The following is a 24,644-nucleotide window of genomic DNA, read 5'->3' as shown; positions in this document are numbered from 1 at the left end:
GACCGGTTTGAGGCTTAGCTTTGATGTAGGAGATAAGGATAAGGGTACATACAGTTCCGACATTTACTATCTTACTTTGCCGGGAAAGCCTGACAGGATATAAAGAAGGCAGAAATGGGTTTGTGCCACAGAATGAAAAAGGACTTGTCGGAATTGAATATTGGCCTTTTGTCTAAGTTACTTTGCATATAGCTGACTTGGATATAAAGAGAAAAGGCAGTTTGCCTTAGTCGGCATTGCTGTGTCACATGACCAGCGAAGTTCAGACCCGAACGATGTCCCAGGCCTAGTCTGTCATTGCGGTGTGTACAGAGTGGCCATTTTCTCCCTCCATGGGCAGAGGTGTGTCCGTTACCAATTACATAACAAACCGCTGCAAAACATGAGTTAAAGCAGTGTTTTAATAATTTTTCAAAGATTCTGTGGGTTTCTGAGCGTTTCTTCTGCTGATACCACCTGGGGCCACATGCAGCTGCATCAATCTGTGAGGACTGGGTAAGCCAGAACAGCCTCATTGTGGCACTTAGTGCTGGCTATTGGCTAGGGTGCCTTGATTTGTCACTACATGGCCTCTCATTCTCCATAGGCTAGATTGAGCTCTTCACAGCATGGGGGAAGACCACATCTGGTCAATATGTGAAGCCAGACCAGAACTACTTCTGTGCTCCTTATACTCCACCACATTGCTCTTGCTTGTGTGTTTAAGAGGAAAATAATGTATGTAGACTAGTAACTCAGGCATGGAAAATTTATTTGGCAGAAGTCACAAAAAGTAGTGATTCTTCAGGTGGAGAGAGAAGATAGGGAATAAAAAGGGTTTGGTCGTTTTCCCAACCTGTTTTAGATACTGGGTATTAATAGAACAATCGAGGTAGAGGTATAGTAAGGCCCAAAGATCAGGAGACAACTGACACTGAAAAGATAGTTTGTTACACACAGTTCCCAAGAGAAGGGGACCCACTATGCCACGGAGACCACGGAGGAAAGCACTAGCACTGGTTGTAAGGCAGAGAGGAAGGGAGGCGGTGCAGACAAGAGCCGTTACTGTGGTTGCATGGGAAGTAACAGGCAAAGCCAGGTAAGCAGGGTTAGGATTGGCTGGTTTGAATAATTTTAGTGGTTTGTGTGGCATACCTAGTTGTCTGGTATCTGGCGTTGGTGTGACTGGGCTTGTGAATAATGACCCTGAGCATGAGAGCTCCATAAAGAAGTATAGGCTCCGGATTGGTTGGTTCGTATTGGAAAAGTACACTCGTGAGAGAGTTGTTCACTATCTGTAAAAATCAGTTAACCCTGGAGGAGCACTCCCTCCAGGGTCAGCAAGGCCTCAGATGTCAAAACATTAAAATACAGAACATAAAAAAAACCTAGTGAATACACTTCCACTACTACTGTCGTGGGTTCTCTGGCCCTCTAATTTCTACCTTTACTACCAAACCTACAGGAATGACTGAGATACCCAAAGGTAATCTGAACTCTCTAGAAAATAGCCAAGAACAAGGATGGAAGCAATGACAACAAAAAAAATTTTTAAACCCGAGCAATCAAATATCACCAAACCCAGGGGCAAAAAGTCCTGTTTTATTTGATATAATTTTCCATAATATTTTATTTTTATATTTTATCCATAATAAACCACAGTTAAAAGTATGGCTTGTTCCACTGCCTGCTAGGATCTGGCGGTACATATCCTCTAGGGCCTCTGAACAGTTAATGGGGAGTGATTCTTTCCCCTTACAACTTTCATCCATCCTCAACCATAATGTGATTGCATTTTAAATTTTGTACCTGAGACCAGCGGTTAATTAGGAACCATTTTATAGAAAAGAGGTTTAAGTTAGCTTTTCTGGATAGCAGCCACCATCTAAAGCAAAGGACCATGTCAAATGACCCTGGGTACCAATGCTCCTTGGGCCCCTTCAGTTTGGTGGCATGTCACTTTCAGCATTTTATTCTGTCTCTTACTATTTACCACCTATCACATTGTTCCTTGAATCTTAGTACAAACCATCATCCAGTTTCACAGGGATTACTGTATTAGCTTTATAGCTGACCTCTTCACTACCATTGTGCCCCCTCTCCAATTTGCTTGCCTTAGACTAGAGATCCTGGTAAAATGGATTCAGTCCTGTCTTTCATTTGCTTTAAAAGCCCTTAGAAGTTTCCCATTGCCCTTAAGATTCAGTCCAAAATACTGAATCTTTTGTATTCAGTATGATCTGGATACTGTACGATCTAGTTCCTGCCTGCTTCTTCAAACTCATTTCACCCAATACTTCACTCTTTCTTTCTGATCCCTCCACTCCCCCAGCCTTTTGGTTACTCAAAAATACTAGATTCTTCTGCTCAGGGTCTTCATACAAACTTTAAAATTTGTGTGTTTTCTCCTTCACTGATTTTCTAGTGAAATTCTTAACTTCACGTCATTTCCTCAGAAGCCTGTTTTCTTTTCTTCTTCTTCTTCTTTTTTTTAAAGATTTATTTGTTTTAGAGGAAGAGAGTGAGCACATGTGAGTTGGGGTGGTGGGTAGAAGGGGAGGAAGAGAGAATCCTCAAGCAGACTCCCCACTGAGTGTGGAGCCCAACTCAGGGCTCAATCTCATGACCCTGAGATCATGACCTGAGTCAAAATCAAGAGTTTGGAGACACTTAACTGACTGAGCCACCCAGATGCTCTGAAGCTGTTTCCAAGCTTGTCTAGCCCCGAGGGCACCCTGAGCTTTGTTCCCTAGCGACAGCCTGCACACCCCCTCCCTATCACAGTGTGTTTCAGGCACCTGCTCCCCAAAGCCCTATCTACCTCATCACAAAAACCTCCACAGATTAGCCCTTTACCAACCAGCTTCTCCATCCCTCAGACCATCCTAATACCAACTTCTTATGCATTTACATGTTGTTTTCAAATTTTCTTCTTTTTCTCATCAGCACTCTAGTCTCCAAACGTTCTTCTTGGCCTTCTGTTTTTCCCTGGGTACCCATTCTGGGGTTACACAGAAAATGAATAATCTTTTGACGGACACCAATATATGCAAAGAGTAAAAGCTTTGCACCCTGTCCTTGTAAAGGGTAGGCTTTAAGAACTCTAATGCATCCAGAAACTTTCAAACAACTTGCAAAGGAAGTTGATATATAAGCCCTGTGGTCATACAGTCAGAAGGAAGAGGCTCTTGGATTCATGAAATGGCAAATTCCTTTAATTCTAGTCCCCAAGAATAACTTAATAGAGGAGGAATAAAATTTTGCACGGGGAAGGGGGGTTACAGGTAACAAGTGCCTTTCCCCCCTTCTTTTTAATTGGGTTAACACAGAGCTTGTTTAAACAAACAAACATACAACAAAAAGCAAAAGTCAAATAATTCAAAATAAAGTACAAAAAATCACATTAAAGGAGACCCATAGCAACACTTTATATGCCCATCGCTCCAATCCTAAATTCTCTTGAGTTCTATAATTGCTCCAGACTCTTTCCCATAATCGACTTAATTTTTTCCCAGCACTTTGCACTGTGCAGCTTGACTTAACTTCTCAGGCTAAGTGCTCCCACCTTATTGCTTCAGTCCCCAGGTTTGCACGGTGTCTCTTCCTTGGAGAGATTGGGGTGACAGAAGATTTGAGAAATAGGGGTAAGAAATTTTCAATCTCACTTTAATAAAGCCTGTCCTGATCAGTCCAAAACCACCCTTGGCTTAGCTCAGGTGATGCTTCTTTGGGGAAGGAGTAGTTGGGAGGTTTGACTCATTTCCTCAGTCTCAGAACCAAAAATTAAACCCCAAGGTTTAAATTCAAACTCTGAAGTATCCTTCCCTCTTTCCTGTTTTTCATCTTGCTTGGATGCTATTTGGAGGAACAGTGACTTTATATACTAAAACAAAATACAGTGTGATAGTGTTCTGCGATATATATTAGTCAAAGGCTATTGGAGCTCTGAGAAGGGAATAATTTATATTGCCCGTGGAATAAGGAAGGCTTCAAGAACGTGGGGTCCTTGAAGCTGCATTTTGGATATGTGGAAGTTCATGCAATCCTCAGGGAATAATGTCTCCTCCAAAATTGAGTGTGGAGTGAATGGAGAAGGGTAGCAGAAAAGGCAGGCCATTATAAAGGACCTTAAATTCCTTGCTAAGAAAATTGGAATGATTAGTATAGGTAAACAAACAAACAAATCCAACCAGGAGAATCTCATTTATGCTTTTTAGATGACTTTTCAGCAGTGTGGAAGATAGACTTGAGAATCACAACTAAGGTTATGTTTGTTTTTTGGGTTTTTTCATACTTGACCCTGTGGGCCTATAGATATGGATGTTATAAGATCAGGTGAAAGGCAGCGGGGGAGTTTCTCAATGTGAGACTTCCTATTGTGGAAAGACTTCAATATGTGGAAGGATGACAAGGGATTAAACCAGAGTATTTCCATGGCACTAAAGGCAGGGACAGATGAGAAGATCTCAAGGATAACATGGGAAATGTTACTCCATGTCACCTGTATTTTATACTATTATGTCAGCTCAAATAGCACGTGGTAGGTGAGGCTTTCTCACTCACCCTGGCAAATGGCACGTGGGGGCTGGTTCCTGAGCAACTGTTGGACTTAAGGCACCGGCTCATTTGTTTGCCCACTAAACTACCAGCTTCTTTAAGGCAGGGATTATATCTTTTCGTCTCTGTTTTCCTCACACCTTCTAATGACCTGCAAAAATGTGTGCTGGAGGGTTGCAGAATGAGTGGAAAACAGACATTCATAAATGGCTGAACATTACAGGCTGTCTAGTAGTTAAAGCACTAACATTAAAGGTTCAGTGATATCCAGGGACTACACCGATTGCCATTCGACCTACCCTTTCATGGTGACTTATTTCTAAATCTTAATTATTAAGCTGGAGAACTCCCCATCCCACAAATAGCCAAGAGTACCAGAAGCTGCAATACTAGCTCCATAGTAACTTTTTTTTTTCCTTAGCTGATTTTATAGAGCGGCTATGTACTAGGGAACGTCAGAAGACGGTGGCCAAGACCCAGAACGTGGGAGGTATCTGTTTCCACATCATTTAATGAGGACTACAAATACGGCTTCAATCCCGAAGTCCCGACTACAAACCAATGTCCCGGAACCAAAGGGCCGACACACGAATTTCCCCCCGGACGCGCGAGTGTGTTACGCGCATCTATTGCTTTTGCCTGGCGGAGGCCGATCGGGAGAGGACCAGCACCGAGAGGCCAAGGAAAGGAGGCGAGTCAAGGACTTCCTCCTGGGGAGGGAGCTTGGATTCGGGAGGCCGCGTTAGGGCTGTCGGACTAGGCGTCCGCGCGCGTGGGAAAGTTCAGTCATGTCTGTACATTCGGTGATGCGCACCCTGCGCAAGAACAAGACGCTTCGCTATGGAGTCCCCATGCTGGTGAGCGCAGGCGGGGAGAACGCGTGGGGCGGGATTCCGGAAGGGGCGGGGCGTCCGCTCGGCGGGTCGCGGCGGTCCGGATCCGGGAGGCAGGGGGCGGGGAGCCGCAGCGTGGGCGGGGAAGGGGCGGGGAAGGGGCGGGGAGCCGCAGCGTGGGCGGGGAAGGGGCGGGGAAGGGGCTGGCGGCAGGTGGCTGTCCTAGTCCTCTCCCTTCGCTCGTACCAGCATCTGGAGTCGCCCCTTTACCCTCCCTAGTAGTCACCAGGGTGTGCTTCAGGGCGCGAGGCCAGAACCGGATTTTGCCCCAGGTCTGGGTAATTACTAAACTGACATTGTTAACCCCTGCTACACCTGGACGGCGGTGTGGCTCGTTGGAACCAGGTGTATTTACTTAACTCGTACAGTTTCGGGCATCTCCACGTTTCAGCTTCCTGGTTTGTTTAATTCTTCCCGGGTTGCTGGTAGGAGTTCAATAAAACCTTGTGAAAACTGAGTGAATAGCACGGTGCCTGCCACATTGTAGCACCTTTCAAAAGGTCGCTGACTTGCAGTTGATCATTTTGAAGCACGTTGAGTGTACTTTTGGTGTTTATGTGTTTGCGTCCTGTCCTACACTGAATTCCCCGAGGATCTCATTCGTCTAGAAGGTACAGGTTGAGGTTGACCTAACACCAGCCAGAGCTGGAATCCAGCCAGATAACTTTCTGTCTCCCCTTTTTTGTTGTTGCTTCACCTTAGCAAGTTATTTTGCTTCAGCAAGCCTTGATGTGATAGTAAATGAAACAATTTCAATAAAACGTGTGGACAAAACCCACTTTCTTTTAAATCCTTAACAGTTGAATCCTTTGTATGGATCTTGGTAAGATGAGGTTACCAACTTTCACAGTTAAGCAGAACTAAAGGAGAGAAGTGACCTTAAAAATTTTAAAGAAAACAGTCTTCAAAGATAATGCAGTGATTATATTTGTGTAAATGACAGGGCGTGTGTAAAAACTATCCTCCCTCTAGGTTCCTCTGCCCCCAAATGGAGATCCATTCAAAAGCATTGTGGTCGTGGTCACTAACTTGATGTCACCTGCATGTCCCAGGGAGAGCCAACTTGATTTTGTTTCTTATTTTTCAAAATCACAAGCCCAGATATTAAAACCACTAGTGTTGAAGTACCTTCTAGGAGTTTAGGGGTTTCCTTTTGTATTTTATTTCAGGGAATGGAAAGTACCACAGTAGCCTTTTCCCCAAATGTGTTACCCTTTACTGGTCTCTACATCTATACCAGACCTAGAGAACCATGTTTCAAAATATGAGTCCTAAACATATTAATAAATTTTAGAGGAAATTGTTGAATTCAGTACTTTGAAACCAAACAGTACTGGAAAGAACTCAAAAGATACATCCTTTTCATCACGTAACAGTTGCATATGCCATAATTACTATGCTACATTTATCTTCAAGCTGAAATTATTTCCTCTCTTGGATAAATATTAATGCTTCATAGGACATACAGAAGAGGACTTTGAACACCAGGTATATATGCAAATACAACTCTCTTTCCCTCCGTGTCCAAACTACTTGAAGAAAGAGAATATACTTGTTTCAGCTTCCACACTATCCATTTAGTCAGGATTTACCTTTCTAATTTGACCAGTGACCTACTGGTTCCTACACACCAAAAAATTAGCCCATTCAGGTTCAGCGTTTATGCTATATTCACAGAGTTATGCAACTACCACCACTGTCTAACTTCAGAATAATTTCATCAGGGACACCATGTTCATTAGTAGTCAATTCCTGTTTTCTCCTCTCTCCCCCCAACATAGGCAACCACTAATCTACTTCTGTCTATAGATATATATTTTTTAAAGATTTTATTTATTTATTTGACAGAGAGAGATCACAAGTAGGCAGAGAGGCAGGCGGAGAGAGAGGAAGGGAAGTAGGCTCCCCGCTGAGCAGAGAGCCTGATGCGGGGCTTGATCTCAGGACCCTGGGATCATGACCTGAGCCGAAGGCAGAGGCTTTAACCCACTGAGCCACCCAGGAGCCCCTGTTTATACATTTAATAGTGTAATATGACATGTGGTCTTTTGTGACTGATTTCTTTCAATTAGCATAGTGTTTTCAAGATTCATTCACGTTATAACATGTATCAAAACTTCATTCCTTTTTATGGCTAAATAATGTCCTAACATTTGGCTAGAAAATTTTTAATCCTAATCCTGTCCTATTTATTTATCATTTTATTTATTCATTGGTGAACATTTAGATTGTTTCCAGGTTTTGGCCATTGTGAATCATGCTGCTACGAACATTCATGTACAGGTTTCTGTATGGATGTATGTTTTCTTTTCTCTTAGGTATCTCCCCAGTGATAGAATGGCTGGGTTATATGGTACTCCATTTTGAGGAACTGTCAAGCTATTGCCCAGAGTGGCTACATCATTTAACATTCCCACCAGCAATGAATCCTCCGTGTCCTTGCCAACACTTGCTAATGTCCATCTTTTCTGTTACACTCTTCTCAGTGAATGGGAAGGTATCTTATTGTGGTATTCATTTGCATTTCCCTCAAGACTAATGAATATGGAACATCCTTTCATATGCCTATTGGTCATCTGTATCTCTTTGAAGAAATGTTTATTCAGATCATTTGCCCACTCTAAATTGGGTTATTTTTCTTTTTATTGGGTAGAGGTTTCCCTAAACACCTGGAACCAGTAAGTCTTTTTTGAGGGCCTCTGTGTGCTTGTTTTGGTGTGTCTTCAACACTCAGCCAGGCAGGTTACAACTCTGCCTTGAGATTTTACTTCCCATTTGCTCAGAGACTCAAGGTTAGCCACAGGCAAGTGTTTAAGGCCTTCTCAGATCTTTCCTGAGCTTACACAACTCTGGGCTTGGGACAATTCTGTTCATGAGCATTTCCTTCTAGATTCTCAGGAATATATTAGAACTTTTCAGAGTCCTCTGTGGACACCTTATTTCTCATATTTTCTTTTAAGCTTTTTGTTTAGACTGTTATTTGCCCTGTTGCCTACCATCCCAGGCAGTCACGATGTTAAACAATTGCCTCTGAATTTTTTCAGCAAACAGTTCTCGGGAGAAGTCTATTAGTACTAGTTGAGATCCATGTCAGGAAAACTGAAGTAAGCCTTGTGACTGTGATTTCCACTGAACCACCAGATTGGGTCAAGCAGTGACAGTTCTCAGAGAATAAGATTTTAAGGAGCCCCAACCCCATGCTGCCCATTTAGAGGTTCCTGCTTTGTACCATGATGAGTTTTATTTGTTCTCATGGCTACCATGGAGCTGGGGAAGAGAGGTGGGAATAAAAATGCCACCAAGCTTTCTGTTCTTGCTGAAAGGTAGTCTCCTTCTTTAGAAGATGTTCCCAACATTACTGCAAGTCTTTGCTTAATTTTCAAATTTCTGAAAAAGTTGCTTTGACAACTTTTGCCAGTTTTCTCATTGCTTTGATGGAGAAGATTTTTGGAGGTTCTTAGTCTGCCATTTCACTTGATGTTATCTTTTGGTTCTTTTTTTTTTTTCTATGTCTTTGGTGAGATTTTCTAACTTTTCATTTGTTTTAAGAACATTTGTTACTGTTCTCTGAAGCATTTTTATAATGATTCCTTTAAAATTTTTGTTAGGTCATGGGGTGTCTGGGTGGCTTAGTCAGTTAAGTGTCCCAACTCTTCGTTTGGGCCCAAGTCATGATCTCAGGGTCCTGAGATCCAGCCAGCATGGGCATGGGGCTCCCTGCTCAGCGGGGAGTCTGCTTCTCCCTCTCCCTCTGCCCCTTCCCCACAGGTGCAGGTGCAGGTGCAGTAGGTGCTCTCTGTCTCTGTCTCTGTCTCTCTCTCTCTCTCTCAAATAATGAATAAATCTTAAAAAAAAAGATAAATAAAATCTTTGTCAGATCATTCCAACATCTGGTTTATCTCTTGATACTGTCTCTTGATAGTCTTTTCTAATTCAACTTGCTGTTTTCCTGATTCTTGCTATGACAAATGCGTTTTTATTGTATCGTGGACATTCTGAATATTATGTTAGGAAACTCTGTATCCTATTTAAGTCTTCTACTTTAGCAAGTAGTTGCCATGCTTAGACTTAGCTTGTAGGTAATAGCATACTATTTTGGGCTTTCTTTCCAATAATAATTTAGGTTCCAGAACCCTTGCAGTGCTATTCTGGTATGCTTTGTTTGTTTACTTGGTGCTGCTTTGTTCCCCTGGTGCCTGCTTGATCCCTTCTAAAGGTGGAGTGTTAGTAATCAACATGTGAATATTTTTAAAATTACAGGATTGATTGAGATCACAAAAGAAATTAATGTAGGTAGAGAAGACCAGACATTGTGTGCTGGGGTACTCCCAACATTAGGGGGTTGAGTGTACAGGAAGAACCAAAAAAGACACTAAGAAGTATTCTCAGGTAAAAGAAAAACCAGGTGTAAGGGGGAAAGTGATCAACTGTGTCAGATGTTGCTCATGAATAAGATGAGAACAGAGAGTTAACCATTGGATTTGGAAATGTGGATGTCTTTTGTGGTTGGAATGGGTCTAAGAGAGAGTGGGAGGGACAGTGAGCATCAACAACTCCTTCGAGAAATTTTACTGCATATAGGAACAAGGAGAGAGGACAGTAATGTTAGGAAGTGAGGTCTAGAGAGGTTTATTAATAAGTGGGAGAAATAATAGCATTTTTTATGATGACTCCTATGGTAGTGAGCAAGATTTTCATGATCTAGGAAATGAGAGAATTGATTAATCCGGTTCCTTCAATAGATAAGATAATACGGGATCTATTGCACAAATGAAGATATTTAGTTAGGAGTGTAGATACTGTGGTAAGGAGTGGTAGGTGGTACAGTTCTGGCCCTAATCAGAATTAGCACAGATTTCACAGAGTAGGGGGATAGTCCTTCATGAAACTCCCCTTATTTTAGACACCAGCAGAAAGCTCTGGGATTTTTAGACTACCTGTGCTTCTGATACAACTGATTATAAATTCATGGGTTCCTGTTAACCCCCTCAAGTTCAGTAATTCACTAGAATGACTCACAGAGCTCAGGAAAGCACTATACTTAGAATTATAGTTTTATTTTAAGGGGTATAAATTAGGACTAGCCAAAAGAAGAGACCAGAAGAAACCAAAGAGACCAAAAGAAGAGGGGTAAGGTCTGGAAAGTCCCCAAAGCAGAGTTTCCATTTTTCCTCCTGTGAAATCAGGGCATGCCACCTTCCCAGCACATTGTTGTGTTCACCAGCCAGGAAGCTCAACCAAGCTTCAGTGTCCAGAGTTTTTTTAATTGGGGTTTTATTATCTAGGTATGGTTAATTGAATCATTAACAATGTGAGGGAACTGGGTGTCCAGCCCCATCTCCTTGGGGGTCAGGTTGATATCATAGGGCTTAAAGCCGCATCCCTCTAGTCATACGGTTGGTCATTCCAGCATGGCCTGACTGTATACTGTAACTATTTAGGGGCCTGCCCTGAGTCACCTCATTAGCATAAACTCAGGTGTGGTCCTAAGGGCCCCCCACCAATAACAAAGATATTCCTGTCACTCCGGAAAGTTCCAGGTAGTACTTTCTGCCCAGGAACCCAAGACAAAGATCAGACAAATTCTTCATTATGTACCATGTGGGTACTATGATTGTAGAAGTTCCAGAAAGATGTAATGGATGCCTGGACTAGAATGTTAGAAGAAGGTATAGTCAGAAATTGTCAGTTGCAGGAAATATTTTAAAAGTAGAGGTGATGGGGCACCTGGGTGGCTCAGATAGTTAGGCATCTGCCTTCGGCTCAGATCATGATCCCAGGGTCCTGGGATTGAGCCCCACATTGGGCTCCCTGCTTGGCAGGGAGTCTGCTTCTTCCCCTCTCTCCCCCTGTACCCCCTGTTTTTGCTCTCTCACTCTCTCTGTCAAATGAATAAATAAAATCTTTAAAAAAAAAATTAGAGGTGACAGAACTCAGGGATGGATTAGATGTGAGATACAAATGAAAGGAGCTTATGATGATTACAAAGAAGTTTGCTTGAGCTGTTGGATGAAAGCTGTTGACATTTACTGGAAAGAGTGTTGGGATACAGTTTTTTTTTTAATGTTTATTTATTATATCTGCTAGACTTTTTTTTTTTTTTAAGATTTTATTTCTCTGAGAACATGTGGGGAAGGGGCAGAGAGGAGAGAGGGTGAAGCAGACCTCCCCCCATGGCGGCCCAATGGGCAGATTCCAGGGCCTGGAGTTCATAACCTGAGCTGAAGTCAGATGCGTAACCAACTGGGCCACCCAGGTGCCCCATGTGTCTGTTAGACTTTGAAGTGGAAATGTCAAATAGGAAGGCAATGGGATGTTTGCCATTGAAAGTGTGCATTTGGAGGTGGTTAGGTTGTAGAGCCCATTTAAAGCCATGAAATTGGATGACGTCAGCTATGGAACCAGTTTTGATTGTGAATAGTTGGAAGAAATGTGAAAATTGGAGCCTTTGGGAATACTTCCAACATTTTGAGGTTGGGAAGATGAGGAAGAATGGAAAAAAGGAGACTGAGACAGAGTTATGAAAGCCAGGGATGTGTCTCTTCATTGAGACACAAAGACAAGCGTTATTTTACTTATACAGGTAATTCTTACATATTGACATTGCCAGATATTTTTCCTGCTTTGTTGTCTCTTGATTTTGTGTTGTTATTATTTCATTTATTTGTCAGGATAGACATTTAAAATTTTTATGTGGTCAGACTTACTGGGTTTTAAAATTTATAACCTAAAGGTTTTGTTAGTATTTCAACCTTAAAATTGTAAAGTATTATATTTTACACTGTTTTATATCTTTATATTTCCTTATTTGGTGATATTAGTATATTGACATAAAAATGAAGGTAGTGATCAAACTTTATTTTTATCGAAATTGCTAGATTATTACAGCTTTAGGATTAAGGGTGAAACCCATTAGATTATTGGAAGAGGTGCTAAAACAGCAGTGACAGTTGGAGGGATCTTTTAAGTTTTGCCCTATATTGAGAAGTGTGGTATATTTTATGAGATTCTTTTATTAGTTGGTAAGAAAATGGAGAAAAATGCTGTCTAGTTAGCTTATTTTGCAAACACAGAAAATTGAAAGAATTCTGGTCTTGAAGAAATGAGGCCAGAATTTAATTCCTAGCTCTACTCAGTATGATCATAGGCAAGTCATTTAGTTGCCTGTCCTTTTATTTCCCCATCTTTTAAATGGATTTTTTCTTAGCTTTAGTTCTTTTATAAGATCAACTAATACAATGCTTGTGATGATGTTATTTAAACCTTAAGGTGTAATACAAGTGTGAGAGGGCAGCTGGGTGGGTCAGTTGGTTAAGTGTCCGACTCTTGGCTTCTGCTCGGGTCATGATCTCAGGGTCATGTGATCAAGCCCCACATTGGGCTCTACACTCAGCACTCAGCACAGAGTCTGTTTGTCTCTCTCCCTCACCTCAAATAAACAAATAAAATATTTAAAAATGAACAACAACAAAAAAAACAAGTAATGGGGTACTGACTTTGGTAGTTGGTGATAGGGTAAAATGTTTCCTAGTGACAGTACGTACTGCATCTACGGATGAGTGGTCGCTCACCAAGAAAATAATGTATTGGGTTTCATATAAACTGCCACTGTTGACATTAGTCTGAAGATAGACTGAATTCTGCCCTTCTGTTTTGTTTAACTGTTTCCTTTCTTTGTTTCAGTTGCTGATAGTTGGAGGTTCTTTTGGTCTTCGTGAGTTTTCACAAATCCGCTATGATGCTGTGAAAATTAAAGTAAGGACTGTAATTGGAGTTTAACATGTGTCTGTGTATATGATTGTTCAGGTTTAGATGTGTTTACTTAGTGTACTAAGCAGTGTAAGTTTTGTCTAACTTTTCAAGGGGTTGTATGATCCTTGGGCTCTTTCTTACTCTTTAAGACAACATGAGTGATCGTATGGAAATGAATCATGAAGTATAAAGAATTTAGTTATCTAAATTCTATTTCTACTTCTATTCATATTTATATCTAAATTCTATTTCTATTTCTATTCATAGAAAATTTGCAATACTGCATTCTCCAATGAAATATATTCAGTATAGTTGTTTTTAGGATTTAAAAGGGGCTGGAGAATGTTGGACAATTTCACTCCCATTATATTATTCTAATTACAAATTAGCTGTTTTATATTAATACCAGTAATTTTATAAATTATATTGATATATAAAGTAGACTGATAAACTGAAGGAAAGGAAAATTATTTTTCATTACAAATAATGATACTTATCTTTTTTAGGTATATGTTTATATGTTATATATGAAATTATACATATAAATATATGTGAAATTTATTTCACAGGTGAGGAAACTGAGGCTCAGAGAGCTTCAGTAACTTACCTATGGATACATGGCTATTTAGAGGTAGTGCTAGGATTTTCACCCTCTTTGATTTACAATCACAAACAAATTTAGGCCAGGTGTTACATAAGAACTCTAGTTAAATAACTCTGATTAATTCATTCAGAAGTATGTAGTTTTTTGGGGCACCTGGGTGGCTCAGTTGGTTGGGCGACTGCCTTCAGCTCAGGTCATGATCCTGGAGTCCTGGGATCGAATCCCACATTAGGCTCTCTGCTCGCCAGGGAATCTACTTCTCCTGCTGACCTCTCTCCTCTCATGTTCTCTCTCTCTCAAATAAATAAATAAAATCTTAAAAAAAAAAAAGAAGTATGTAGTTTTTGTTTGTGGCCACATATGACATTTGAGTTTTTCCCCAGTTTTGTATATGTAAAGCATATATATATGTATAATTTCCTATGTACATATATATAATATTTATATATACAAATTTTTCTACCAATATTATTGGGATCTGCTAGTGAAATATATATTATATAATGTATATTAATTATATTAATTAATAATTATTAGTAGGAAAGTAAAGTGTATTAGAGACCCATTCAATTTTCTCAGTTAATTTTATAGTTTAAGAGAAACACCAACTTCAACTAGTCTTAAAGGCAGTAAGTATTAGGGTAAATATTAAATCTAAAAAGAATGTATAATATATATAATGTTCCATGAAATCATGTTTTTATTTCCTTTCTCCTTTAGTATATTGAATATATATGTTACTTTAAAGTCCTATCTCCAATGTACATCAACTATAGATCTGCTTTAGTGTCTAGTTTTTTTCCCTTGTCGGTTTTGTGGGTAAATGTTCTGTCTTTGAACACACCTTGTAATTTTAATTTTGTTATTTTTATTTTAAGATTTTATTTCTTTATTTATAGAGAGAGTGAGAGAGAAAGAGAGAAAGTGAGAGAGAGAGCATGAGCGGGAGGGGCAGAGGAGAGTACAGAAGCAGACTCCGTGCTGAGCAAGGAGCCCGATGCGGGACTCGATGCCACGACCCCGGGATCATGACCTGAGCCGAAGGCAGAAGCTTAACTGACTGAGCCACCCAGGCACCCCGACCTTGTAATTTTTTTAACTGAATACTGGATCTTGGATAGCCCGGGGGCCAATCCCCTTCCTGCACTGGAGGAGTGAGTGTTGAAGTTGATCACTGCTCCAATGTCTGTTGGCCACTTATATTTCCTTTTTCGTGTGTCCTCTATTGTGATGTTTTAGGTCTCGGTTGCCCATTTTTTCTGTGGATATTTGGTCTTTTTCTTATTGTTCTGTAAGATTTCTTTATACATGGCAGATCAAAAACCTTTTCATCATCTTAATGGTGTCTTTTGATGAACAAGTTTAGTGTTGTCTGTTATTCCTTTTTTACTCAGAGTTACTTTTTCTTTTTGTCCTTTTAAGAAGTTTTTCTTATGCCAAAATAAAAATATTTTTCAATATGATTGCTAAAATTTTTTGTTTGGCCTTTTATACTCAGATCTATAACTATAAAACCCAAATGGAATTGATTTTTTGTACACAGTGTGAGGAATTGTGATATTCTGATTTATAAGAGATAGGTATTTGGTCTTTGCCCTATTTTCTGGCATTGAACTAAAATCCCTGGAATTTCCTAAGTGTTGAGAACAAGCAAGGTGTCTTTTGTTGTGTGAATGATTTATGGAATGCCCCTGGGTAACCTAAAGATGGGGGCTGGTTGCTAGGAGAGCCAGCCTTGTGAGACAGGGTTGGAACTTTCAGTCCCACCTCTTGACTTCCAGGGAGGGGAGTAGGGCTAGAGGTTGAATCAGTTGCCAATGGCAAGGGCTTAATCAGTCATCCCCATGTAATGAAGCACGAATAATACAAAAAAGATAAGATTCAGACAAATTCCTGGCTGGGGAACTTGTAAAAGTGCTGGGAGAGTAGCCCTCTTAGAAAGGACGTGCAGGGGTGCCCGGGGTGGCTCAGTGGGTTAAGCCTCTGCTTTCGGCTCAGGTCATGATCTCAAGGTCCTGGGATCGAGTCCCGCATTGGGCTCTCTGCTCAGCCGGGAGCCTGCTTCCTCCTCTCTCTGCCTGCCTCTCTGCCTACTTGAGATCTCTCTGTCAAATGAATAAATAAAATCTTAAAAAAAAAAGAAAAAAGAAAAAAGAAAGAAAGGACATGCGATCTCCACACCCTTCCCTTGTACTTTGCCTGTGTGTCTTTTCCATCTGGTCTTTTATAAATAAAATGTTTCAGTTCTGTGAGTTGCTCAGGGAGGGGTTGTTGGAGCCTCCAGTCTATAGAGAGTCAAGTACAGGTGACATCTTGGATATGCAGTTGGTGTGTGAAGTGGGGAAGGGGGCTATCTTAGATGACTGAGCCCCTAACCTGTGAGACCTGACTCTTATCTCCAGGTAGGTAGTGTCAGAATTGAGTTAATTGCTTGGTGGTTTGGAAAAAACCCCCACACACGATGGAGGAACTATAACGGAACTAGCTGTCACTCAACTAATCTGAGTTTGTTTGCTCCTTGGTGAGTTGTAGATAGAGATTACAACAGCTAATCTATAGGAATTACAAAGGCGGAGTTGTTACACAAAGGAAACTTGATTTGTAGCAAACAAGAAGATGATCATGGAAATAACTTCCAAATCCATGACTACCCGAACAGGGTTGAGAGAGTTCTTTTTATTTAAGATTAGGATGGATATTCAGAAAGGGGAGCTTGGTCATCACACGTAAAGGCAGGAATAAGGTTGTGCAGACATAGTGTCTTATGAAACCTGTGCTCCTCACAGGGCAAAGACTTTAATACTGTACTGGAGCATAGTAACTGTTGGACAAAGGGAAGGGGCTATGGACATGATCCACGAGCCAGTATAAACTGGATGGGATCTTTCTTTCTTTTTAGGATTTTATTTATTCATGACAGAGAGATAGCCAGACAGGGAGAAACAGGTTTCCCCTGAGCAGGGAGCCCGATATGCGGCTCCATCCCAAGACACTGGGATCATGACCTGAGCCGAAGGCAGACTCTTAAATGACTGAGCCACCCAGGTGCTGAGCTGGATGGGATCTTGGGTTGGTTTTCTCGGGTAAGGTCTGACAGGGCCTGCTTGTTCATAGACTGGAACCTTATCAGTTGACCCATAGCCAGTGTATTTCTTAGTGGGGTCTGAAAAGAAACAGTAGCTGATACAGAGAAACAGTTCTGAAAAACAAGCTTTAAATTTTCCGCTAGTTTCAATCCTGCAAGACAACTCAAGAATGTGCTAGGTCAATCTTTACTTTTGAAATAGCACTGGGAGTTTTACCATTGATTTTTGTTTGTTTGTTTCTGATATGGTTAGGCTATCTACTGGCCTATTAGAGACTTAGTTTTTACATTCCCATTGTTCCCTTAAAATTCTTAACTGCTGTTTTGGTTTTTTGTTTTTTCTTTTTCTTATTCATTTCTTTGTAATTCTAACACCCCCAAGGCAGTTCTGCAAAGAAGTGTGCTTGGGCAAGTAGAGTTGGTAAGGCACACATCCAGGGGGTGGGGGAATAGTGGCAGGGGATAGCTGGGGACCTGAAATGTCTGGGTCTTTCTTTTTCTGGGGATCCCTAACTCTGCTTATAGAATGTTTCCCCTAATATAGATAATAGTTGGCAAACACCATTTACTGACAGAACATTTTCCTTCCTGCTCTTCTGTGTCTGTTTTGTTGTCTGTTCTGTTGCATTAATTTATTTACAAATTACATTGTGGTTTTCAAATTAATTGTGCATTCCTGAGAAATGAACTCACCTTGATCTTGGTATACTGTCTTTTTGGTATGTTGCTGTCTTTTGTAGTATGTTCTTCAGGAATTCTGCATTAGTGAAGTTGGCCTGTTCTCTTACTATCTTTTTCAAATTTTGACATCAAACTTGTGCTCACCACATAACTAGAAGGTTTTTTGTTACACTGGGATTATTTCTTCTTTAGTAGAATCCACTGGTAAAGCTATCTGAACCTAGGATTTTCTTTACGTAAGATTTTAAAGTTCAGATTCATCTCTTTATACATTATAACACTGTTCAAATAGTTTATTTTTTCTATTACATATTAGAAAGTTGTAGTTTTCTTTTCTTTTTTTTTATAAAGATTTTATTTATTTATTTTACAGAGAGAGATCACAAGTAGGCAGAGAGGCAGGCAGAGAGAGAGAGAGAGAGAGAGAGAAGCAGGCTCCCTGCTGAGCAGAGAGCCCGATGTGGGACTCGATCTCAGGACCCTGAGATCATGACCTGAGCCGAAGGCAGTGGCTTAATCCACTGAACCACCCAGGCACCCAGAAAGTTGTAGTTTTCTATGAATTTGTCCATTTTGTTTAATTTTTCAAGTTTGTGGGCCTAAAAGTATTCATATTATCCGAGTATCTGTTGTCCATAAAATTTATACTGTCGACGTCCTTTTCATTCTGAATACTCATATATGTGACTTCTCCTTCTTCTAAGTCGATTTTACTTGAGATTTATCGATAACTTTTGGTTACGTTTATTCTCTTGTCATGCATTTGTTTGATTTTTAATTAGTTCTGTTTTCTATTTACTTTTTTTTTTACTTTTTTTTTCTTTTTTCTGACTTTATGAGGTAGATTCTTAGCTCTTTGCCTGTTCGTCTTTTTCTTTTTATAATTTTTTAAAGAATTTTATTTATTTATTTGACAGAGAGCATAAGCAGAGGGAGCAGCAGGCAGAGGGAGAGGGAGAAGCAGGCTCCCCACAGAATAGAAAGCCTGATGTGGGACTTGGTTCTAGGACCCTGGGATCATGACCTGAGTCAAAGGCAGCTGTTTAATTGACTGAGCCACTCAGGCATCCTCTTTTTTTGTAATATATGCTTATAAGCTGATGAATTTCCCTTTAAACATGGGCCTAGCATGTCATGCAAGTTTAATATATAACATGTTCACAATCGTTTAATTAAAAATGTTTTCAGTTATTCAGAAGCTACTTAGAAGTGTTTTTCCTTAATTTATAAGTATAGGGGATTTTCTAATTATTTTTTATTGATTTCTAACTTAGATGCATTGTCATCAAAAAGAATATTTTCAATGAGCTCTTTCTTTGATATTTGTTGAGACTTTATGACACAGCATATGATCAGTTTATATATAATGTGCACTTGAAAAAATGTACATCTGGCCGTGATGGGTACATATTAAAATTTACACATCCATTTATACATTCATTTGGTCAAGTTTGTAGGGTTTTCTCAAATTTTATGTAGTGTTGACTTTTTAAATCTGTATTTTCTATCTGCTACTGAGAAAATTGTGCTGACATCTCTATTATGACTCTATTTCACTATGATATTAGGCACACATAATTTCAGAATTAGTACATCTTCATGGGTGAAATAGTGTAATGAAGTTTTCCTTAAAAAAAAAAATTCAGGGCGCCTGGGTAGCTCAGATGGCTAGGCGTCTGCCTTTGGCTCAGGTCATGATCCTGGGGTCGTGGGATCAAGTCCTGCATGGGGCTTCCTGCTCCTTGGGGCGCCTGCTTCTCCTTCTGCCTCTGCCTCTCTCTCTCTCTCTCTCATGAATAAATAAATAAAATCTTTTAAAAATTCAAATAAATATCAGTAAATTTAAAGATCAGGTTGGTTTTATTCATTGATTCCTGCATCTGGCAAAAGGAAAGAGCTCTGAAGAGCTCTTTATCTGTATAAATATTGCTCTTTATGTGTATAAAATAGGAGACTTTTAAAGACTGAACTGAGCAGGGACAAGGAAAGAGCATGTTATTTCATCTTCCTTTGGGGGACAGACGGGGACAGTCAGGCAGTTTACCTCACTCCTCTGACCAGGAAGTTCCAGACTGACTGGTTAAGATTACATTTCTGGGAGAGAGTGGAACTTAGGTTAGATATTAAGTATCAGTTTGGTGATATGCTTAGCAGAAGTGACTCCATTTTGGACCTGTTGCCTTTTTCTTAACACTTTGCTTGCTAATAATGCTTCTTTCCTTAAAGGCTGCTTTGTTGGATGTTAATATGACTTCTTTTCTTTTTAAGCTTAATCTTTCTATATACTTGGTTTTAAATATATCTCTTATAAACAGAATATATGTTTTTAATAGTCTTGTTTTTTAATTGGATCATTAAAGCCATTTGCATTTAATGTAAATTTTTATATATTTGGGTTTAAACATACTTCTTATGTGCTGTTTGTTACAGTTATTTCTTTCTGACTTTTTTGTGGTCCTCTTTTGGATTAACAATGTTTTATTAATTTGTTATTGTTCTTTTGGTTAGAAAGCTGTATTTTTACTCTTTCACTGAAGGGTACTCGAGATTATTGCAGGTTTTAGTTTTTGGTTTTTTCCTTCTACTGTTTGGTGTTGAGGGGGAGCAAGATATGCTGTCCCAAAATGAACCATTTTGACATGGGGATTATTTTGAGCTGAAGACCTAGCAGACTGTGGAAAGGATTTTTATCTCTCCTTTAGCTGCCTAAAACAACTTAGATGGAGGGTCTATACCAAGAAGAGACCTATTAGCAGGGATAACTTTTTATATCAGAAAGACTTACCTGCATGGCGTAGTGGACATTTGTTTCCTAAACATTTGCTTTTTATCTTCCTGTGAATTGTCTTCCTCCCCTTTTCAACGCTAGCTTCCTGCCTCATTTTCCTTAGCTCAGAATGATATTTAATTGCCTGACTCAATTTCCTGGCTACCTGTGAGTCTCATGTCTTTGTGGGCCTCCTGTACATATTTAATTAAATTTGTTTTTCTCCTGTTCATGTGTTTTATGTCAATTAATTATTAGGCCAGCCTCACCATCCCAGCCATTCCATATATAACTTTTTTCTCCCCTTATATAACTTTTTAAATTCAAAATTGAATCTAACAGACTTAAATAACTTATGGCTCCTTTCTTTTCTGCAGATTGATCCTGAATTAGAAAAAAAACTGAAAATGAATAAAATATCATTGGAATCCGAGTATGAGGTACATATGTTAATATATGTTATATGTTAATATAATCTCTCTTTTGTAGCAGTTAATATAATATAATATATAATGTTAATATAATCTCTCTTCTGTAGCAGTTTTCCTAGCCAGTGACTGATTCTGCCTATCTTAAATTATTACCAGTGCAGAAAAAAATGACCCCAAACAATATGGTATTAGGACAACTATGTAGTCATTTGATAAGGAAATATGATGGATCTATATTTCATGTGTTAAAATGAATAAATTCTAGGTAGAGCAAAAATTTAAAAATAAAAAAAAGTGCTAAAATACTAGGAGAAAAAAATGGAGATTCTTTTTTGTGGTCTTGAGTCTGAAAAGTTGATTTAAATGTGATACAGAATTCAAAAAAAAAAGTTTCCCCTTTCTCCACATCCTTGCCAACATTTGTTGTTCCCTGTATTGTTAATTTTAGCTATTCCAACTGGTATAAGGTAGTATCTCATTGTGGTTTTGATTTGTATCTCCCTGATACAAATGTGATGTGGAGAATAAATATCATTCTTAAACATAGGACAAGATACTAAGCTTATAGGAATGTTAGTTAAAATTATAACAATGTGTCATCGTCCACCCATCTGAATAGCAAAAATTCATGTTTAATCCACTGAGCCACCCAGGTGCCCCGCAAAAATTCATGTTTAATAGCAAATGGGGTTATAGCATGTGGTTAGGGAAGATGTTCTCCATTTCTTGTATATTGTTGATTTTTGCCTGTGGATCATACTACTCTGTTTCTTTGTATGGTTAGTTATTTTGCTTGAAAGATGAACATTGTGAGTAATACATTGAAGAGACTTGTGAAAAGTGTTGATTTTCATTTTAGCAGGCAGTTCAATTATTGGCTGATTATTTTGAGCTTGGTTTGTCTTTTTAAGGGAGGCTCTGTGGAAAGGCTTTGGTGTTTCCTATACTGCTGTAATTCTATGGGACTCATTCTCCACATTGTCCCTCCAGAGGATCTTGTCAGAGCTTGGCTTGCAATGAGTCCAAAGCAGGTCTTACTCTCGGCATAATCCTTATTCCTAAAGATTAGCCTTTTTGGTGTCTCAGGCGTATGTCAAGGTAGAAGCTAGGTGTTAAAGAGAGGTCTCCACTGTAGCAGGGCTGAAAATCCAGTATTGATTGGCAGTGCGTTTCATTAGCACTTCTTGATTCTGTTTCATACTCAATTCTGTTAACAGTTGGTTGTTAAGTGGTAAGCCTTAGGTGGTCTTGCCCAACACATGTACAGCATGGTCTTCAGTTACTGTCTATATTTTGCTAAATTCCACAGAGACACTTTCATTTACCGTAGACCTGTGAAGACTGGAACAGTTTTATGTGAAGTCGTTCTGCCAGCCTTGTATCCCATCTAAGAAATATTCTTAAATTCTCTTAAGCATATTTGTCTTATGTTACCTGGGTAAAGGCCATCTTTTCTTCAAAGCTTTTTGTAACTTTGGGTAATTTCAATACTGTACTTGAAAATAACTTAATTCCTTGCACATTAAATAAGTAGAACTTTGTTCATTTATGTATATTTAATATAGACTCCTAGTGAAACTGTAAGTGACATTTAGAGCATGGTTTCAGTTCATTACTTCCCCATTATTTTGTCAAGACCAGTGACTTGCTACTTCTCAGTCTGTAAGCACTATGTCAGTAGTGATGCTCTGGAGGGTTTGTCTGGGAGTAAATCTTCTTTTAGTTATTTTGGAAACCATAGAATTTGAGAGCTGAAGAAACCATCTAGACCATTTGGTTTAGCCTTTTTATTATTACTTATGAGGGAATTAGTGCCCAGATGGCTTATTAAATCACTTGCCCAAGGTTATACAGCTTGTTAGTAAAAGAGAAAGGCTTATTATCCAAGTGTCAGTATAAATTCATATTGTTTTTCCTATCTCTGGATATAAGCTATTCTGTGTTCTCTGAGCCTTTTTTTTCTCAGTAATTCCAGAACAATAAAAGTAGATGTAGAAAAGTTACTGTCAGAGTGGTGTTGAAGGGTGAAGAACCCATTTATAATTTTCCTTTTAATCTACCTTCATTTCTGTGCTGGGAGGCATTTCATACTAACTGTGAAGGTATGATGACCCAAAACTGTAGTTCAAACTAGGTTTTATTGAATAAAAGGGATTTGCTCTTGGCAGCTGTGGGAAATGTCTTCATTTGCAGGCTCAGGCTCATTTCTCTGGTGCGGGACAAATCGCTAGTCTCTTTTCTTCCTTCTAGCAGACTTTAGGGTCACCACCTTTGTTCTTTTCCTCTCCTTTACTACTGTCACCATGCTGACCCATGCTAGTCATTATTAGCTGAGTCAGCCTTCAGAGTTGGATTTTTGTTTTCCCAGCTTCTTACCTTCCTTTATGCTCTCAAAAATAAAGTATGCAAACTCTTCCTCTAATTCAGTAATTTTATTCTGATGGGGAGAGGGAAAAAGATATTCTAATTAACCTCCACAGCAAGCAAGAAAAATTGCAAATCCTAGAAGATATGTCATTACTTCAGTTAGTAAGTGTGACATGCAGTTGATTTATTTGTTAAAATTATAATTGAGGGCCTATTGGATTTTTTCCACTCATTTAGTCATTCATTTAGTAATGTCCTAATTGAAGCCACAGGACTTTTACCCTAATGTATATACTTTAATTTTTGTGGCTCTGTAGAAAATAAAGGACTCTGCTTTTGACGACTGGAAGAATATTCGAGGACCCAGGCCTTGGGAAGATCCTGACCTCCTCCAAGGACGAAATCCAGAAATTCTTAAGACTAAGACAACTTGACTCAGTTGATTCTTTTCTTTTTCTTTTTTTTTTTTTTTTAAACAAAAATGTTATCAACTGGAATTCCCACTACATACTCAGGGGGAAGAAAATTTCAGACCTAAAGAAGCTTGGATGTGAGTAATGTGATGACAGATAATCTTGATAAAAAGTCACAGTAACATCAGGCAGTGATTTTTTTGTGTCAATCCTGTGTAGGAAAATAATATCAATCACAGGTGATGAGAGTTTTGGTTTTACTTATAATACCTCACATGATATACTAATCAGTCTCCAAAGTATATAACTGATGATTATGTTGATACCATTAAAACATGTTGAGAAAATAATACTGTTCTTGGTTAAGGCAAAGATCATGTAGTAGCACATATTACATACAGATACAGCAAATTTGTTCAAGTATTCCAAATTTGTTATCTATGTGATTACAGTTTGGAAATACTGATTTAAAGGGATACTTTATGCCTTAGCATAATTTGCATGCAACTTGACTGTAGTTCTGTTCTTTTTCTTTTTTTAACTTGGGGTTTGCTATGATCTAAATGCTAGGCAAAAAGATAGAATTGAGAGAAGTTGGTTTTTTTTTAGTTTATTTTCTCCTTTTTACCTGTGTCTTAGCCAGCCTGTTACCCCACTCTCTGATTTTTTTCATACTGAGTTCCAGGTGCCTAAAGTCTCAATTGAAATACTCCCCCCTTGCTGTGAAGTGTGTAAACCTGGCGATTCACAGACCTGTACCCCTGGGGATAAAAATATATGTTTATAAAAAATAAAAAATTTAAAAAAAAAAAGAACAAGGTGCAAAGTAATAAACTCAGTCTATGTTCTTTAGCTAAAAAAAAAAAAAAAAGAAAGAAAGAAATACTCCCCCTTATGTTGACAAAAAATTATAAATCTACCTGCCTCTTGCCCAGTCAAGATCACTGTTTTCAGTGGGTTAGTTTTAGCAAAAAGAAAATCAAGCTGATTATTTAATGATGATAAATCATGAGATATTAAAGAACAGTTGGATTTCATGGGCCAAAAAAATAATAGACCTCCACTTAACATTGCTCCATGTACAAAAAGTAACTCAAAATGGATCTAAATGTAAA

The 24,644-nt window shown here is 39.1% G+C and overlaps 1 protein-coding gene across 1 annotated transcript; it reads left to right on the top strand.

Annotated features, from left to right (window-relative positions):
* Positions 1-4,981: 4,981 nt before the first annotated feature.
* LOC131836747 (cytochrome c oxidase assembly protein COX16 homolog, mitochondrial) lies at positions 4,982-23,879 on the top strand. The gene is made up of 4 exons (XM_059182458.1): positions 4,982-5,393; positions 13,113-13,184; positions 20,696-20,758; positions 23,434-23,879. Exons 1-4 carry the CDS (start codon positions 5,325-5,327, stop codon positions 23,548-23,550), a joined length of 321 nt encoding a protein of 106 aa, XP_059038441.1. The 5' UTR covers positions 4,982-5,324; the 3' UTR covers positions 23,551-23,879.
* The last annotated feature ends 765 nt before the right edge of the window (positions 23,880-24,644 follow it).

This window comes from Mustela lutreola, chromosome 7, assembly GCF_030435805.1.
Source record: "Mustela lutreola isolate mMusLut2 chromosome 7, mMusLut2.pri, whole genome shotgun sequence".
Classification (NCBI taxonomy): domain Eukaryota; kingdom Metazoa; phylum Chordata; class Mammalia; order Carnivora; family Mustelidae; genus Mustela; species Mustela lutreola.
This window is presented reverse-complemented; position numbering and strand designations above follow the sequence as displayed.

Coding starts and splice junctions, on each gene's coding strand:
- LOC131836747 (XM_059182458.1), top strand. CDS start 5,325: ATGTCTGTACATTCGGTGATGCGCACCCTGCGCAAGAACAAGACGCTT. Junction 5,394..13,112: donor GCTATGGAGTCCCCATGCTG/GTGAGCGCAGGC, acceptor TCTTTGTTTCAG/TTGCTGATAGTTGGAGGTTC. Junction 20,759..23,433: donor CATTGGAATCCGAGTATGAG/GTACATATGTTA, acceptor GTGGCTCTGTAG/AAAATAAAGGACTCTGCTTT.